Genomic DNA, 19,605 nt, shown 5'->3' with positions numbered 1-19,605 from the left:
CTCAGAGAGAATTAGATCTTTCCCTCCTCTCTTCCTTCCGTGTCATTTACACTTTGTCTCATGTGTGGCTGCATTGTTGATACTCTGTTCCTCTCGCTGGACTCTGAGCTGGTTGAAGGTGGAGACCATGCTTGCTTCATTTCTGAATTCATCCGTTCACCAACAATTCATTGACTGAGCATCTATTATGTGCTAAGCTGTGAAGCCTGGCACCAAGGGCAGCGGCGGCCGCATAGCAAACCCTCAGGAAGTGCTTGAGAGAACTGGGAAGAACAAGTCTGCCAGGAACCTCATTCTCTTTGATCAATCTCACCAATAAGAGGTGATTACACTGAATGGAGGGAGGAGAAACACTCCCAGAGAACAGTAAAGCTAGACACCATGGAGTCAAGCTGGCAGCTGTTGTTTACCCTGTTGAGTTCAAAAGGGAATCTCTGTCTTATACCCACTGGGCCCTTAAGGAGGGGAGAGAGAAAGGGAGAGGAAGGGGAGAGGGAGAGGAGAAAGGAGAGGGAGGGGGAGAGAGAAATAGGTCTCTATCCAGACCTGAGACTAGAAGGGTCCTAACTTGGGTGTGCTTCTGCCGTACCTGGGGAGAACATGCTCATCCCAAGAGAACAGCAGCAGAGGAAAGAGGCCACCAACACAGCCTCAGTCCCTTTCCTCAACTTCATGGATCACTTAACTCGTCCTTCCTCCTTTACAGAGGAACGGCAATGGGTTGAGAGGAAGGGCAGAAGAAACTGTCTTCCCAGTATTTGTGAAAGATCTGAATTCCTACAGTATGGACCAAGTTGTCGGCGCAGGAAAAGGGATAGGGGCCTTCCCTGCTACCACTCTCTCGAGGAAGCTTTAAAAGGATGGATCACTTTTTAAACTGAGTGTCACATTTAAAGGTGAAAGGATAAGGTAGTTATGTAAAACTGTCCATCAGTCAGGACAGTTGATGCATAATTTTGAAAAATGTTGAAAAAGAAACAGGGACATAAGTTCAAGCCAAGAGGATAGAAAATCACCTTGACATACATAGCTATTGAATCAAGTATGCTGAGCTATGGAAGAAGTCTTAATGCATTTATAAAGTTTTCAAAATTCTTGCTTCTCAGCAGAACCTTTGCCCTAAAAGAATCTATGTCATTTGTTGCAAGGCATTTTACTTGAATTTGAAGTTCACAAAATGAATCATTTAAAGAGCAACATGTCCCCTGCCTGCCCCCCACCCCATCTCCTACAGCTGTCACTTACTGTGAGTTCTTTGCTTTTAGCAAAAGGCCACCAGCCCCGCACACGCTTTTGCTGGAATATGGAGATCTTGCTCTCCTCACTGGCATTTTCAAACTTGGTGAGATCGCAGGCTTTGGCGGACTTGGCTGCTCGGGGGAAACTATTGAGGTTCATTTCCAGGGAGCCTGTGAAGAGATGCACATAACAGTTATGGAAGAGCTTTTAAAATCAATAAACACCCAAAAAATAAATAAATAAAATCGATCGATATTCTCATTCATCCATCCATCATCTCTCTTTCCTTACATCCATCCATCCATTCATCCTTTCATCTATCCTTCCATTCTTCCTTCCATCCATCTGTCCACTCACTGGTTATCCAATGAGCACCACAGTGGATCACTAGCACGTGCTAGGTACTGGGGGTACAAATATGACCAAGACATGTTTGGTGCCCTCAAAGCATTAATAATGTAGTAGCAGGTAGAAGACATGAACGAAGCTACCATGTGTAACTTTCAAGCCTCGGTTTCAAGTATCACTCCTGGGCATCTTCTCTGCTCCTTGGGTGCTGTCTGGATAGAGCGCCTGTCCTGTCCTCTGAGACTTCCCCGGCCTTAGCACAGATCAGCCTATGAGAACCCCCTTCCACTTCACCTCCCTCTTTGAGTCCATTAAACCCCCTCCAGGTCAGGACTGTCTCAGTGTCTTTTTAGCTGTTCTCCAAGACCTTAGTGGGCTCTCAACAATGTTATTTTCGAGGAGTGAATATAAGGCGCCATAAGATAATGCCATAAGAGCATTGTGTATCTTTTTAACCTTTCCCTATTATAATAGTAACATTCGTTAATTGTGTATTAACGAATGTTAATACACATTTTTATATAGAAAAATTTCCCATAATTCCATCCCCCTAATGTTGACCACTGCTCCATGCATTAGTTCTTACTCTTATGTTAATCTTTCTCTCTCCTTGCCTGTCTCTACCATTTTCTTCTATACTTAGAAACATATATTTTACAGAAAGGCTTTTTTCTATACTCTTTTTTCACTTAATGCGTCTTGCACGATTATCCATTTCATTAAATATTCTAATATTTTTAACGGCTGCAGGGTTATCACTATGAGCGCTTACTGTGAATGAAGCACTGTGCCAGCTTTTAAATCTTATCACATTTACAGCCCTCAACACTCTCTGAGATGTGTAATATGACTAACCCCGTTTTTACAACTGAGGAAAACCGAAGCGCAGAATGGACCAATATTTATCTCAAAATTTAACAGCTTCGTAGTGGTAAAGCAAAGATCGATTTAAGTCGGTTGGAATATGCATCTTCCACCACATGGACGCACCATAACTTATCTAGCCCGTCCCCTATTAATGGCTCTTTGGAGTGCTTCCATACTTTTGCTATGATAAATAGCACTGAAATTATTATCCTTAATAGCTAAATCAGACCAAGCTCCCGCCAAACTGGGACAAAACCCTTAGCATTAACAGGAGCTTGTGAAGCCCCCGGCTTACCCAAAAAGTCATCGGAGGACAGTCTTTCAAAATCCCAAACCTGGAGCACCAACACAGCTGGTGTCTTGCACTCCATCTTCTCTAAGGAAAAGATGTTCTCTCTCTTGGTGATGACCATCTGCTTCTCGGCTGGGAGGTACTGAAAGCGGAAGAGGAAGCGCCAGTTGAAGTTCCCCTCTCCAGTCAGGGAATTGTAATGCACGTCTGTTTCCTGCTTGTCATCTTCCAAACCCTTCATCCACCTGAATAAAGATAGAAAGAGGATTAAACACTCCGAGCACATCGTTCAGGCATCCGTACAATCAAGAGTGATTTAGCAAATTTCAAAGCGGTTATAGATCATAGTGTTAAGATTATGATATAGTTAGATTGAGAGAGAAGTTTCCATTACATCTGAAAGGGGAAACTAGGAGGCAAAGGGTCTGAAACAGAAACGCGCTTGTCATTCTAAGCCAGGCGGGGACGTGTCAGCTGGTCTTGGGTAGACCCGAAGCCCCATGCAATAAAGAAGGAAAACTCAGCAACTGTGAAGCGAAAGCTCCGTCAGTTTTCTGTCATCCTCGGAGCCCTCCATGTCGGGGATGCTACCTCTGCACCCAAGTGTTACAACATGATGATCCGCCACAGCGTGGTCTCTAAAACTGGCCTCGTTTAGACCTCTGCTGTCAGGCCTGTAACTGGCTCCTCCTGTCTGTTTGTGGGTCTCAAAAACCCAGCAGGCCTGTATCAGTATGGCGTAGAGGGTATGAGAGCTGCCTGCATCCACCTGTGTTCCAGTCCTGGCTCTACCATGTACTACCTGTGCTGCCATAGATATATTATCTAACCTCTCTGTGTCTTTGTTTCATCTGGAAAATGGAAGCAACAGTAGCACCTAGTCCATATGATTATTCTGAGGAATTACATATGGGATATTTGTAAAGTGCTTCGTGTATACCAAATTATCCATACTGTTATTTTTTAGTCTTATCTGGTTTTTCTCTTCCATCCCCAGCATAAAGTCAGCTACAATTAATATTTTCCCTTAGTACTTTATCCATGGTGAATCGATTATTCAGAAGTTAGATACTTTTAATACAAACTAATTGATAATTCCAAACCATGTGTTTTCTGAAAGCAGACATCCCTTTCCTACAGGGCAGGGGAGGGTAAAGATCCTTCTTTCCCCAGAGAATTGGTACCACTTGGGAGTATGGACACAATTATTTAGCTAAAGATGGTGTTCGCTCAAGCAATATGCATGTGATATCTGTTACGAGGGAAGGAGTGAGCTAGATGCAAGGGCAGTGATGGAGAGTAGACAGAGACGGTCCTGGCCTTCATGGAGCCATAGCCGCAGAGGGAAGGGGATGGAGCGATATGGGTGGGCAGCAGAAGTCTCCAGAGAGAGATGTGCAAAAGCCCTATGGAAAAAGAGGTGATGACATATTCTAAGAAGGAAAAGAGGCTCAGTGAACTAGAGAGCAGAAAGCCAGGGGGAAGTCTTGATGCAGTGAGATGAGGCTGGAGAGATAGGCAGGGGCTAGTCATACGGGATACTTTAGGACATGTTAGGGATTTGAAACTTCGTCCAGAGAAAATAAGATGCCATTAAAGGGCTTTAAGTACGGGATTGACATGATCAGATTGTAAGTACAGGACTGACATGATAAGATGGTGTTTTGAAAAACTAACTCATGTTTCAGCACAGAGAATCAATTATTGGAAGCAAGCATGAATATGGAGAGACCAATTCATATGGTATTGGTATTTCTGTGGCTCCAGCAAGAGGTGTTGGAGGAAAGAGTGTGGTGGAGGTGTGGTGAGGATGGAGAGAGCAGACAGTGCTGACAGCTATTTGGAAGGTAAAATGGACAAGGTTTAATGGCGTACCAGAAATGGGGGAGTCGATGAGGAAGATTTCTCAGTTGGGGAAGACAAAGAGATATCGCAATGAGGCTGAGATGAGTTTCTCAGAGGACACATGTTTATGTCACTTTTGCTTCTGATTCTTTACCCCCTCATCTCCCTCCTTGACTAGGGGCTAAAGGGACACCTACAAAGTCATTTGTGTCATAGGCAAGATGTAAGAGAGATATGAAACGCTTCGCTTCCCGAGTCCTAGGTTGGTATCTTTTTTATCAGGAGAACTAGTCAAAGGGAAAGTCTACACCTTAGCTTTTGTATCAGTCTTACAAATCTTCATGACACTTAATCTTTCATCAATAGCACTACATCTCTTCCCTTCCTTCAGGTGTAAAGGTATTTTGAATGTCACTCATAAAGTATAGGTATCCAACAGTTAACTGAAAGAGATGTTTATAAAATATTTCTTCACAAATATAAAATATTTCCATAAGAAGAATTCTTAGCAAAATAGCCAAATGAGACACAAAAAAGAAAGTGACCTTATCTGACAAGGTGGGTAGAATGAACTCCTTTTTTGGAATGTGGGTGGAGTATTTTCTATGAGGCACAGGTTGAATTAGGAATTAAAGAGGTGAGGAGGGGCTGGAAAGAGAGAGTGGAGTTTGTTGACGACTTTACCCTTTAACATAAATATCACTTGATTTTTGTCCCGTGAAGATATTCTCATCCTCTAAAATGACATCTTCAGTATTCCAGATGGTTACTCTCAATTCATATCTGGAACGAGGGAAGGCAGCATTAGGTTGAAAACCTTGAAAGCTGAGTCAACTGGTGTCTATGTGATTTCAGCATCACTTTGAGTCTGCAAGCTTCCTCAACGTGACCAGGATCAAAAATATCGACACTAAAGTCTTGGTTCCATCAACACTGTGTACCCCAGCTGGAATCACCGAGGACGTGAATCTCCCTGGGCAGGCCCTCCTTCCATTAACCAAGATTTTTCAGAATGTTAAGACGTGTTGAAGCTTAGTCACTCCTACCCCAAAAGGGGCCACCATTCCCATCTCCACGCTACTACCGTCACCACCCCTCACTCCCCACTATAACTGGCCAGATGGAAAGCGAGGTATAACTATCAGGTGCCAATCGATCCATGGGATGTATCAGACATCAGATCCAATGTCATGATCTTTTCGTCCACTACCTAGGTCCCTTCCCCAGGAGATGGGGTTTGCAGCCACTCACCCTTTGGGTCGCCTTGGTGAAATGTCAACGGGGGGCCCGAGCTGAGGCGCGTCTCTGGGAAACATGTCCACCCACATCTGCAGACGGCCCTTTATAAGGGGAGAAGACCTCTTTTAACTTTGAGGGCAAACCATAGAGCAACTGATCATTCACAGTTTCAACAGATCTCTACTAGAAATGGATATTAGATACAGCTTGGTAGCTATATACATGTTTAGAATACTTGTCAACAAAGGCAGAACTTATACTATAATTAAGAATTAGAGTGTATATTAAGAGCAGAGGAAGGGTAAGCAAATCCTTATTGAGCATCTACTATGTGGTAGATACAGCTGTGCTCTTGATAAGCATTAACTCTCCCAATATTCACATTTGGTGGATGTTACAATTCCTGCTTAGAAGATGAGCAAACATCTTGCCCATTGCTTACACAGGCAATACATAGTAGAGTGTGGATTCAACCTTTGCCTGGTGTCTCCAGAAACCCTGTTCTTTCTACAAATTCCTAAAGATTAAAAAGATAACACTGTCCATCAGAAGGACCATGCTTCATTGTTTCCAATGCCCCTTAACATCTATTATCTCCATTAATGCTCACTCCAGCCACATTTCTGTATTACACGTAAAGAAACCAAGGTTTAGAGAAATCAAAGAAATGATCCGAAAACCCGCAGCTCATTAGAGGCAGAATAGGGCTTCCTGTCCATTGCCTTGAACTCCACATATCAGATTTTACCCAGTTGCAAGAGATTTAGGAGCCCCTGTGGGGAGACGGTCTGGTGCATTCCGGTGCAATGCCTTCTGTTGTACACATTCGAAGTACTTTGTCAGCTCAGGTAAGACAGTGCGTGATCGACAAGGGCTGGGGTGGTCAGGGGGGTTTATAAGAAGGAGTGGGACTTTCACTAGGGTGAGAAGGATATTTAGGATATAGGTGGAGGGGGGCTTTGGCTAGAGGAAAAAGGGGCATTACAGGGGAAGAGATGACATAAGAAAAGCTTTAGCAATTGAGAAGAGAAGAACCAATTCAATGGAGGAGTAACAGTCCTAGGGAAAGTGGGATGATTTATTCTCTTAAGGTACATTAACATTCACCTTTAATCAAAAAGCCGTATCCGACAGGAAGGATACCAGTAACTAAGTGATTTCAAATACTATAGTGAATTTCAGGAAACAAGCATAAGCTTCTATATCTGATAAAGCTTTACCCTTTCAAGGCACTCCCTGACACGTGGTATCACCAGGTTTACACCCCAACACTGCTGGGACAGCAAGGTTGGGGTATTCATGCCCTATTATAGTCAAGTTCATGTGCTTTGCCCAAGTTACACAATGAGTGAATCTAGTGCTGTGACGGGTCTAGGGACTCAAACTACCTGAGTTAATTTCCAGCTCTACTACTTATCAGCTGAGTAACTTTGAGGGAGTTATTTAAATTCTCTGAATCTTAATTTCCTTATCTTAAAAAGATCATAATAAGTCCACCATCAGGCTGTATTAAAGAATAAGAGTAAAGTGACCCACACAGCCTTGTTTGCCTAGGAAAATCCGAGGGTGCGCCCCTCGTACCAGCTTAGTTATTAAGAGTGCCCTCTCTCATTCTCAAAATGGCCAGTTTGGATAAACAATTCTATGATCATCATAATAATATGAGATAATTTATGTAAAAGTTCTTATTAAAGTTTATTTTTTCTTCTCTTCTAACTTCTAATCCAGATTTTTAGTTATTTTTTTCCACACAGATTCTTCTTGCCAGTTCTTCAAAGTAAGCCATCATCTATAGCTTCCTTGGGAAAACTGGTGGGCTATGTGGTTACTGACAGATTTTGGAGAAGGTCTCGGGTATATTAAATGGGTTTTGTAGTTTCTCAAATGTCAAGATTCTTCCAAAAGAGTATGACATCTCAAATCATAAGAAGGACAAAGCACTAAATCCAACAGTGACTCTGGGGGCAAGTTTCTCAACCTGGACGTTACTGACATTTGGGGCTGAATAATTCCTTGTTGTGTTGTGGCTGTCCTGTGCAGTTAAGGATGTTTAACAGCACCCTGACCTCTACCCACTAGATGCCAGCAGCACCCCCATCCACTTGCGACAACCTAAAAGATTTCCAGCCATTGCTAAATGTCCTAGGGCAGTGAGTGTGTCAAAATTATCAATTATTCTAGGACACACAAGGTTGACTTTTAGGGAATAAGCCACATTCCTTGAGGGGCGAACACTCCCATTGGGGCAGAACTGTCCTGGCCACTACCTGTTCCATTCCTGGTTTGTCTTTGTGGTACAGCGGGCGAGTTTCTATATGCTCAGGAACCAGCCTACACCCAACCTCCGGGATATCCTTCCACGAGTGTAAAACCTTGAGGGCCAAGTGCTCATAAGATTCCACCGTCTCATCTGCATGGAAGAGAGAAAAATAAAGAGTCTTGTCAGGTGTGTGCTCCTGTACGGGGACAGCGATGGGCTGTCATTTTAAAATACTTTCTTAAAGGTTTCTTGAACTATACTGAGGCATGAGAAAAGAGAAGCACCACAAAAGAGAAAAAGGACAAAGAGAGATTAGAAAGAAGTCGGGGAAGAGTGGTGGGAAGGAGGAAGAAACTGGACTTTTAGAACGTGAAAGGTGGGTTGATAAGATGACCCAGAGAGCAGTCCAGGTCTTGGGATGTGGGGTTCCATTCACCCTTTGAATCAGATTCCTCTAGAGAATGCGAATCACAAGCTTGGCTTCAAGATAATGGAGAGGGAATTTTTCCTGGAGATATAAAACTGTTTGCAAACCCTGTAGTGTGAGAGGGCTGGGGAAGCAGCGTGGCCGCCAGCTGCTTTCCACGGGTGGGGAAATGGGCACTACATGTGTTCGTGGATGTCTTTCGTCATCATCGATGGGGGTCAACCTCCCACCAACTCCTGCTCTCAGGAAAGGGTCTTTGATCCATCATTTTACCAAAGAAGGTAATTCATGATAAAAACTGCTGGTAGGAACAATATCTTCAAAATAAGGCAAAAATTGCTGAAAGAATTAAATCTTCTTGACAAAGTTTAGAATGGCCAAATTTGATAGGAAAGTTGAATTTGTTTCTTTTTTTTTTTAAAGGCCACAAAAGAAACCTCTCAATAGTAATAATTACAATCAGTAAAAGCTGAGAGGGACAAACAAGTAATCAGTGAACTAAATCTTTGTCATGAAGTTTAATCCATCAAGAATTGATCTTGATGAACATAATTTCAGATTTTGTGGGGGGGGGGGCAAAAAATGGTTTACTAATGAAATATAGGATATTCTCCTAGGAACTAAATTGGCTTAATAAAGTATATCTTGAAAAAAATTTTTTTCTCAACAGAAATTCATCAATACGTCATTAATATACTCTCTAAATGTCAATTAACTCTGGATGTGAGAAACTTCAAGATGTTCTTGCGGTCAAAACAACAAGGTAAAAAGAAATCTTGGCACCAAAGTGGTGAGACTAACATAACAGCATCAAAACATCCTGTAACATGTCCTTGTCCTTAACTGGGCTTTGCGTGTCGGAAGCATTGCAGCATCACAGGCAATTTTTAAGCACCAAATCGACGAGGGTGACAGTACAGGAATTGTTCTGTATCACCGAAGTAAAGTAAAGGTGACTTTCCTTCTCATCCCAAGCTTATGAAAGCCTCCCTGGGATCTTCGTGGCACGTGCCATGATGCTCCTATGCTAAATCTACCTCTTCGTGTTGAAATGGAGCGTCGTCAGTGTAATATTTACGGGGGTAATTTGGGCCGTGTCCAGTTATTCCTTAACATTCTTTTTAAGGTTATTGCCTACCTTCCGACATAACAATTCTACTTATGGGATCTATACTGTAGACACAGAAATGTGCAAAAATATGTATAAGGAAGTTCATGGTGGTATTGTCACTGCAAAAAAAAAAAAAAAAAAAGGACTTAACGTAAACAAATGGCATAGCCATAAAAGAGAATAGAATGATCACAATCTATTGAAAATAGAAAGGGCAGGATACGACACTATGTATGGAACGGGATACATATGGCAGATCATTTTATAATTCTGTAAAAATGCGACATGTTGTACTCTGCCCCCCCTTGCCCCACCCCACACACACACTGTAAGGAAATATGCCAGCATGCAGCATGCTCATCTCCGATTTGGGGGATTATGAGTGATTTTCATTATCCTCCTTTTCCATACTTTCTGCCATGAGCATGCATCACTTTTACAGTAGATGACCACCGTTTCTAGCCAGCGATACCACCAGAAGTGGACTTCTCAGAAGAGCAACGTCAGCAGGAAACACTGCGGGGAGTTACCAGCATCCTCTTCAGTGAAGACCGTTTTTCCAGAAAAGACCTGATTTCCTATCTGTATTTTCCCGGGACGAAAATAGGGTCCGTCCAACTTGTTGTCTTTGCAAAGCTTGGTGAGGATTTCGGTGGGTTTGGACGTGTCTCTCCAGGCATTGTAGCCGTCTCTGAAAAGTGGAAGAAGGACAGATAGCGTGAGGCTTGGCTGCCCCGAGAAGGACACACTGGAGGTCCCAATAAAAGGGCCATCTCAGCACGGTCTGTGTGGTTTCCTTCAGATTCAGCTTGCCATTCTGCGCTTGGGGCTACTGTTTTTGGTTTGGGTTTATTTTCTCTCTTTTCGGGTTAATACCTCTGCGTATGTACACTTGAATAAAAATCAGGACTTTTGAATAACTTGACATAAAAATCCTTTGCAAATAGTTTTTTCTTTAAGAAATGTACCTTAAAAAATTGAAGTGAAATTCACATAACGTAAAAATAACCTTTTAAAAGTTGACCATTTCAGTGGCATTTAGTACATTCGCAATGTTGTGCAACCACTGCCTTTATTTAGTTCCAAAAAAATTTCCAGAGCTCGAAAGAAAACTCCATATCCACTAAGCAGTTACTCCTTGTTCCTCCCCCACCCCAGCCTTTGGCAATTGCCAATCTGCTTTCTGTCTCCATGGATTTCTTTGCAGGTTGTTTTTCTTTAGTTTTTGTTCTGTTTCTAGCAGAATAACCATTTAGCTGCTATTTATTCTAAGAGGAAAAAAGCCTAGCTCATTCTTTCACTTTCTCTGCCGCCCCAGATCGTATTATATATTCAGGACACAGGCAGAGCCACACATGGGCCTCCCCAGAAATAAGTGCTTTGTTCAGTGAACAAAGGTTATAAAGTCCCTAATTATTCTGCTCCCCTGTAGCTTCACCATCAGGAAATTCTTCTGAACAAAGGATGTGCCACGTCGGCCTGTGGCTTTCCTCACTGACGTCAGAGTGAGAAGAATTAATCATCCTCTCCAGATGGTACCCTCTCATGCTTGAGACCGAGGCTTCAGCCTCAGGAGGCTTATACATTCACTAGAGTTCCAGAACTGAACTGGCTTTCTAAGCTCCGAGAATGGCAGCCCAGCAGTAGAGACCTGTCTGAAAATCATGCCATAGAGGAAACAGGCACTCAGACTCAGTGAATGCTAAATGGGTACAGCCTTTCTGAAGAGCCATTTGGACAGATATATTAAAAGTCCTTAACATGTGCATCCCTTTCAATGGAGTAATCTGTGTCCATGAACAAATACCGAGTGAATTATCAGAGGGGTGTGTAATAGCTATGTGAATGTTTATAGTGGCAATATTTCTAAGAAAATAAAGAAGGAAAATATAAATGTCCTAAAATTCAGAAAGGCAAATTAGTTATATCATATTATAATAAATTCATATGATGGAACACCATAGAGCTATTAAAATAATGATTTCAAAGAACATTTAATGACATGATAGAATGTGCATAATGGTTAAGTGTAACAAGTAGCTTATGAAATTGCACAGATCATATGAGTCCAAATTTGGGGGAAAGTAGCATGGAAAAAAATACTAAAAGGAAATACATAAAAAATTTTTTACATGTTATCTCTGGGTGAAATAATTTGAGCATTACTTTGTACTTTCTGTATTTCCTAAATTTTCTACAATGAATATATATTATTTTTTAATCAGGAAAAATATTTCTAAAAATATATCATGAAAATCTAATTCATGTTTTTATATTTTCCTATCTGAAATTCGTAATTGTAAGATTTTAATTTTTTAAGATGTCAGATATTACATATTTTTTAGAACAATAATCTATAGTCTATATTTTCAATTTAAGCAGAATTCAAAATCTTTTTATGAGTTGGGCCACACTTTCTCACTTTTAAGATGTGGATAACACCTCAATGAGTTCAAGAGAATTGAGTGAGATACTCCATGTGAAGTGCCTGGTACATCATAAGCCCTCATAATGTCAATTATAATTAACTGGGATATTGGTGTTTGTATTATATTAATAATTCCTCTTCTAGCAGCATCTCTCTCTGAGCCCACCATGCCAAGCTGGTTGAGTGAAAACATACAATGCAGTTCTTGACCCTTGAAGAACCCACCCTGGGCTCTAGATCAGCTCTGCCTCCCCAACACCCATCACCCTCTAGTGCAGTGAATAGTGTCACCAAACCAGCCCTGCTGACGCGGAGCCCATTTGAGCTACTGAAGCTGAGCCTTGGCCGGCCTCCCCAGAGCCTGGACCGTCTGTGGCCACAGCCTCAGAATGCCAGCTGTGTCTCCACAGCGGGAAGAGCTTACATCTCGTACTGGCTCTGCAAGCCACAAATGGCTCGGTGTTTGCTGTAGAAGCGGTTCTCCAGGTCGATCCTGGTCTCGCCGATGAGGTCGTCTGTCCCGATCATGTCGTGGTCATAGATCAGGATGGAGAGCAGAGACTCCTTTGGGAAGGTAGCCTGGATCTCAAATGACCTGTGGTCCAAGTAGAGGCTTTAGGAGTCAGCGACATTTGGTGACATAGGGAACTTTTCACCTTTAGCTAGCCTACAGTTCATATGAACTCACTAAACACTCAGCAACTCAGTTAAGACTCAGTGGGTATTTATTTGGTTTAATTTTTTTCACTGAGATACAAGCAATTTCCGATTCTGATGTCAATTTCCAGCAGCCAATAATCTTCTCTTTCACAGGCCATCAAGTGCAGTCCACAGTGAGGGTGACAGCAAAACTGGTCTCAAACAGAACTGATTTCTAATACCGCTTTTGCATCAGTAACTTCCTGATTATAAAACTTTGGAAAGTTGTGTCATCCCTCTAAACCTCCTTACGTGTAAATGGAGATAAATGGGAGTAAACAGTAGTTAAATGCCGTATCGTTTTTATAAAGCATACATTTTATTTCTACGCATTCGACTGGCACCCAATAAATTGCCACTCCCTTTACGTTACTCTCCATTTTTTTTTTTTTTTTTTTTGGCTTCATCAGGGAAAACCAGCTGAATTTATTTGAAATGAAAACCCTATCGAAGATGGAAAAAAATCACAAAAACATAGGATTCTAGGACTGGAATGCTAGCTCTACAAGACGCGGAGCCCTCCGAACAGAGACTTGCCTCCTTCATCTCCACATCGTTGGAGCCTGCACATCACCTACAGGGAGCGGACGCTCGTATGATTCCTTGAACTGAGAGGGACCCTAGGGGTCACCTTACCAAATGCCTTCATTTTACAGGTACGGAAATTGAAATCCAGAGAACACAAGTGACTCGCCCAGGAGCATAAATCAGGCCTAAGTGACATAAGTGCCAGTCTTCCAACTCTTACTTCTGGCTCTTTCCCCGATACCACACCAGTGCATGGTATTGAAAGGGACATAGGTATTGTCAGACTTCCTGTGACAATCAATGCCTTATCCGTGCTACTGAACATTAGAAAATATACTTAAGAATTAGATTTTGAGTGAAATCCTGCATTTTAGGGAAATGTCTTCCTGAAAATCAAATCGAGACACACAGGTGTTTTTCCAGCTGTTGCCAACTCTGGCACTGGGACAAGGTGGGGTGGGCTGGCCTGGGAACAAGGAACAGAGGAGGCAGGGAGGAAGGGAGAATGGGGACCCGTCACTTCTCCGCGTGTCCGCAGGCCTGTCTGGGCTGCTGCCCTCATGGCAGATCCACTTAGCCCTGCCTCTCGCTCTCCAGGGTGGCGGGGACGGAGGTGGCAGCTCAGCCTGGAGCCAATTAAGAAGAAAGCAGAAATGGCTGATGGCTCCTGTGACTGTAACTGACTGAGGCAGCTCTAGCAAGTCAGAGATACAGCCATGGGAGGGAGAAATTTGTGTCTTCCGCCTGAAGACATCACATTGCCTTTCTGGGTCTCCAAGACTTGGATTCCAAACAGTAATTGATATTCTAGAGGTGTCTCACAAGGAAGCCTCCAGCCGCCTCTCTCTGAGCGTGGCTGTCACTGTAGCTGCTGCCACTGAGGAAGGACTTATTAAGTGCTTAACTGCCCCTGGCAACCGTGACAGAGGATTCGATTGCTCTGTTAGATCTCCCCAAGCTGTGAGCGCACAGATTAACCTCTGAATTTTCATTGGAGCTGTCAGTAAAAGAATTACTAAAAGCATCCCACCATGGCTGGAATTCCAGTCACCCAGGGAAAAACTAGGCTTATACCAACTTGTGAGTCAATGGGATACGTTTTAGATACAATGGCAGACTGAGAAAAGAGAACGCGCCATGAACTGGGTAAAAACTGAGCCTCGTTGAAACGTTTAGTACCTCTACGCTTCAGGGCAAAGATGCTCCACTGTTCCTCTGTTCAATTTTTTATTCTTTCGATTATGTACTTGTTCATGGTACATTTATGACACATCCACTATGTGCCAAGCACTATGGTTATTAAGGAAATGAGGAAGTAACAATGTCGAAGACATGTACCATCTCAGGGTGATGGTACATCACCCTGAGATCCCATGAAATCTTACTGAAGATTGGCTGGAGCTTTGTCCATCCATCTGTTCGTTCATTCGTCATTCACTCGTTTATTCCACAAACACTTACTGAGCATCTACTCTGTGCCACGCCCTGTCCTAGGTACTTGAGGAAGTGGCGTTGAACATGCCAGACCATATCCCTGCTCAAATGATGCTTTTGTTCCAGTGGGGAGACGGGAGAGCCAACAAACACGTAAACATATCAATTTATGTCAGAGGCGATGAAGAAAAGGAAGCAGGCAAGGGCCAGGGGGTGCAGCTGTGACATCCTCAAATGATAAGAACCCAAAGAAGGCGTCCCCAGACCCCAGGCCAGGCCCTCCAGTCTCCCTGCTGGAACACTGCAAGAATGAGCCAGCAACTTTTGTCCCTGAGTAACAATACCCATCCAACGAAATGTCCACACATGTAGGGCTTCTGGAAAAGTCTCTATAACATCAGAGGCAGGAGAGAATATTCCACTCTCTTCCTCTTCTGTTTATTATAGCCATAAATGAGGGCAATAAAACCAGTCTAATTCATGGCACTGTGGTAAAAGTAGCTAATAAAAAGTGACTACAAAGCATTTGGCAAAACGAAGTGCTGGTTACATCGAGGGCAGGTAATGATAAAGGTCATCTCTGGACCGGGGAGACAAGGGTAAGTTTCCCTGGTATCGTTCTAATCTTTATCATAAACCTGAACAGGCAAGATCATTTATTTCCTCGTTTCCTCAGGAGCAATAAAGTGTAAGCGGCTGGTGCCGATCAAATGTCAGGGGTCTGAAACCATTACGGATGGGTAAATGAATTTAAACGAGGCTGATGAAGATTTCATCCCATGCTCCCTGTTACTTGGGGAAAAAGAGAAATTAAATACGCTTAAGATGTATCCACTGCTAAAATGATTTTCAAGGGAGAGAGGAAGCTAATGTGTCTTGAGCGTCTACCATGTGCCAGTATAGACAATGCACGAGGTGCTGTATATTTAATCTTTTAAAGGTCCTTGAGAGTCAAGTGTCACTACTGTTGCTTTACAGATGAGGAAAACTAGCATCGGAGAGGTCAGCCACCTGCATCCTATTTGTGGCAGAACGAAACCCACGTCTGCTTAAGTCTGAAATTCACAGTGACCAGGTGGCCAGACTCAAGCAGGAAACGGGAACGTGTGACACCAATGTGTTAGAAGACAGTGGGGGTGAAGGGGTGTGAACTGGGGAGGGGGGTCACCTGAATACACACAAATGCCATGCGTTTGTAACACTGTGCAGGAAAACAAAGCCGGAGTCGGGGTGCAGTTTAACCTTTTTACTTCAGAGGTCACCTCAAATGAGCTGCAAAACGGTGTGACGGGAAAATCCCTTTGGCAGGAGACAAGAACGAAGGTCTGGCCCCTTTTCCACTCATGAGCTGTGGGAGCCTGAAGAGGTTTCTAAGCCTCTCTGGGTCTTGGTCGCCTTGTTTGTAAAAAAGGAACCCTCTCTGTCCAGATGCAGAGGCTAAATCGAGGAAAGTTTAGGGTCTAGGAAAATCATTGTTGGAAAATCATGGGCCTGATCAGCACGCACCACCTAATTCCTAAAGAGACCAAGGAAAGACTTTGGCCTTTCTCCATGAAGGTTAGGTTTGGCTGGCTACTGTCACAAGCAGAAGTCAGTATTTAACCTTCTGCCACATTTATTCAGACGCACACATGTGTACGCAGCGGCCCCCACAGAAACACAGCAGGGGCAAATGCAGAGAAGACGATGCAGCATGACTCACTGACCTTCCAAATACTGGGTTCAGCTGTTTGGGGATGTATTTGTCCCGGTCTTTGATTTCAGTTTTGCCAAGCTTGACCACAATGTAGGGATCTGATTTGCCATCTGGATCAGCTGGGCTAAGATTAAATGCCTGCGGAGGAGAAAGGAAATTGCTTTGGTCCAGTGGTTTTCAACACCGGCTGCATGCTGAGATCACCTGGGAGTTTTAAAAAAATACACCTGAGTTCCATCCCCAGCTATTCTGATTTAATTGGCCCTGGGCTTTGGGATTTTTAGAAGCTTCCTAGATGATTCAGGTGTGCAGTCCAGGTTAAAAACCATTGTTAGAGCCTCTCCATTTTCCCGGGAAAAGAAAAGTTATCAGCTTTGCCCAAGGCCAGCTCTTGGGAGTCATGTCGCCCGTGGAAAGCAGTGCTGAGCGCTGAGTATGAGGACTGTGCCGGACCAGGGGGCAGAAGGCATGAATGTGAACTCCAGTTCTATTTCTAACTAGTCATGTGACCTTGGGCAAGTTGTGTCATCTCTCTGAGATCTATCTGTAAAATCATGGGGCGGCCCTCCCAGAAGTAATGGGCTATGAATCCATAACTATCAGTCTTGCATGTAGCACTGGCCAGTTGAATAGTGATCCATTTCTCAGAGCGAAGTTTGATTCCAGACCAGCTGGGTGTTAAACCATCACAAGCAAACGCTTTCTAAGAGAAGGCCAGGGTAAGGGGCTGGTGAGGAATGATACTGAGAAGATAGAGAAACTCTGCAGAGATGAGAGCTGAGTGAGAAACAATCTCATTTTCAGAACTCTACCCTGCCGTGGAATGGCACGAACACACAAAGCTACATTTTCGAGGATGTTCCTTAGAGCTTTGTTCAATGGCCACATTTGTAAACAACCTATTAGTCAATTACTTAGAAACGCAGTTCAACAGAGTCCCTTCCCCATTTACTCTCATGCATCGTCCAGTTTTAATTCCCTCCATAGCCGTTAGCTCTGACATTCATCTCATTATCATGTTGATTTATGTACCTTCTTTCCCCCAGACTCCCACCCTCCGCTATCAAGATCCCCATGAGAGCAAGGACACTGCCAGCCTTGTTCATTACGTTATCTCCGGGACCTTGAACTAGGCCTTCCTCATATTTGTTGAGTGAATGAATAAACGAATACTAACATGAACTCAAGAAAACACTAGGTGGCTACTAAGAAGAACGAGGAAGACCTACATGTACCGATCTGGGAAAACATCCAAGTTTTATCACTAGGTAAGAAAAGAAAATAGAAGATCAATATGTAATGCATCAAGCAGGACTCCATTAAATAAAGAACCCGGATGGAGTTGGAGATACGTGAAAACAGAGATAGATGTATTTGCATATATGTAAAAAAGGAAGTTATTTCTGGGGGTGGAATTGCACAGGTGGGGAGATTTTGATTTCTATCTTTATGCAACTTTTCAGTAGTATTATTTTTTTACTTTGGTGTTTTACTAAATTAAAAGATTGTAAAATTACATAGTTAAGTAATTAAGTCTCAGCGTGGGAGAGCAAACCACACAGTCACTATTACTAGAAACGTCGATGAGATGACTGTCCATAATCGCTGCGAATTTATTCTACTTCCTGCAACTTCCCTCTGACTCTCCCTCCAGAGCCACCACCCTCTGACTCTTCATTCGTCCAGGTCCTGCTCGCCCTCAAGTTCCAGCCGAGCTCACCCTCTCCCAGGCTGCCTCCTGAGCAGGACCTGATCTGCATCTCCGGCCTTTGTCTAGAGGGTACCAGACACATAAAGCGTGTGCTGCACACAGACTTGTCCTGGATGAATAAGTAAACAATAATCCTTTCCCAGTCTCTGCCATCCAAAAAATCTCCCCCTCCACCTCCACTGTCATATCCTCTATTTCTGGGTTCTCTAAACTATGTTCCCAAGAACCATGGTTCTGCAAAGTTTTCTGTAGTAGGGGAGAGAGGCGTGGGGCGATAAGTTTAGAAAATGCTGTTAAAGATTCAACAGTTAAATAGGTTTCTTTGCTTCTGGAATTCTCAGAGCTTTAAATGTGCTAATGAGCTTTGTCAATCTCTGGGGGTTGGTAAAAGGAAAAATATTATATGCACCATTTCTCAAATTGAGTTGTACATATGGTCTGTTTCCCTGAAATGCATATTAATTATCTCTCCCAAGACACGAGTGACCTCCTGAACGAAATTGAGAAAAGCTTAGTCTAAACTATGTTGTGAGTGGGTATTTCATGTAGACTCCATGAAATGTGTTCGGTGCTTTACTAAATTAAAATGGCTGGCACTCCGCCAGCCATTCTTTACGAGTACATCTAATCTCAACAACTCTAGGGATTGGAACACACCTGGCACGTGGTGGTCACGGAGATGATGATGTAGGAAATGTGAAGACTGCGTGATGGACAGGGAACACTCCGTTCTGCCTCAGCATTACAGAATAACTCATCTTCGCTTTATGCTCCATGTATATATTTTTAAAAAGGACGCAGGCAATTTAGGCAAAGAGTTGATATAAAAGAAGACTACCACAATCAAGTAAGATTCTGAAAATCAACTCCAAGATCAGAAGATGAAAACAAAACTTGAACCGTAAAGGTTCAGCAGACGATTGCTTTGATCAAGCATCACATTTGGCCTTGAGCTTCCTGGCAATCAGGCCAAAAAGTTTCAAGATTAGAGTTAGTGCTCTCGTATTCAGAAAGCGGGAAGCCTAGGGCAGACAATATTTTTTTCTTGGAAATACATTCGAAATGAAATTTCTGACTGCCACAATGCAGGGGCATAGTCATGGCAGAAGGATGTCATAGTGACAGCTGCCTATGAGCTTCCTGCTTCTGGCCTATTTGGTTTCCTTCCCAGCTAGCAGCAAACCCAGAGAGCAAATAAAGCTATGCAGAGAAGTCCTATGTGCCTGGAAAGTACTTTCCCTAAGTGAAAGGCTGGCAAGTAAATGTCTGTTACCAATCAGACTTCATACCCCCTGTTACAGACTGTATTGTGTCCTCTCAAAATTCGTACATTGAAGCCCTAACCAATCTCCAATTGACTGTATTTGGAGACAGAGCCTTTATAATTGAGGTTAAAGGAATCATAAGGGTGGTGCCCTCATCTGATAATAGTGGCTTTATAAGCAGAGGAATTGACATCGGATCTCTCTCTTTCTCTCTCT

The 19,605-nt window shown here is 43.1% G+C and overlaps 1 protein-coding gene across 1 annotated transcript in view; it reads right to left on the bottom strand.

Annotated features, from left to right (window-relative positions):
• The window catches only part of FER1L6 (fer-1 like family member 6), a 103,022-nt gene that overhangs the window by 5,637 nt on the left and 77,780 nt on the right, over positions 1–19,605 (bottom strand). Inside the window, exons 29-36 of the mRNA XM_011360828.1 lie at positions 16,424–16,551; positions 12,481–12,651; positions 10,159–10,319; positions 8,098–8,240; positions 5,843–5,931; positions 5,276–5,374; positions 2,750–2,991; positions 1,246–1,409 (exon numbers count right to left, since the gene is read on the bottom strand). Of these exons, the coding sequence (XP_011359130.1) occupies positions 1,246–1,409; positions 2,750–2,991; positions 5,276–5,374; positions 5,843–5,931; positions 8,098–8,240; positions 10,159–10,319; positions 12,481–12,651; positions 16,424–16,551 (1,197 nt within the window). The remainder of the gene's footprint in view (positions 1–1,245; positions 1,410–2,749; positions 2,992–5,275; positions 5,375–5,842; positions 5,932–8,097; positions 8,241–10,158; positions 10,320–12,480; positions 12,652–16,423; positions 16,552–19,605) is intronic.

This window comes from Pteropus vampyrus, unplaced genomic scaffold, assembly GCF_000151845.1.
Source record: "Pteropus vampyrus isolate Shadow unplaced genomic scaffold, Pvam_2.0 Scaffold59, whole genome shotgun sequence".
In the NCBI taxonomy this organism is placed as follows: domain Eukaryota; kingdom Metazoa; phylum Chordata; class Mammalia; order Chiroptera; family Pteropodidae; genus Pteropus; species Pteropus vampyrus.
The sequence above is the reverse complement of the archived record's forward strand: the minus strand, read 5'-3'. Positions and strand labels throughout refer to the sequence as shown.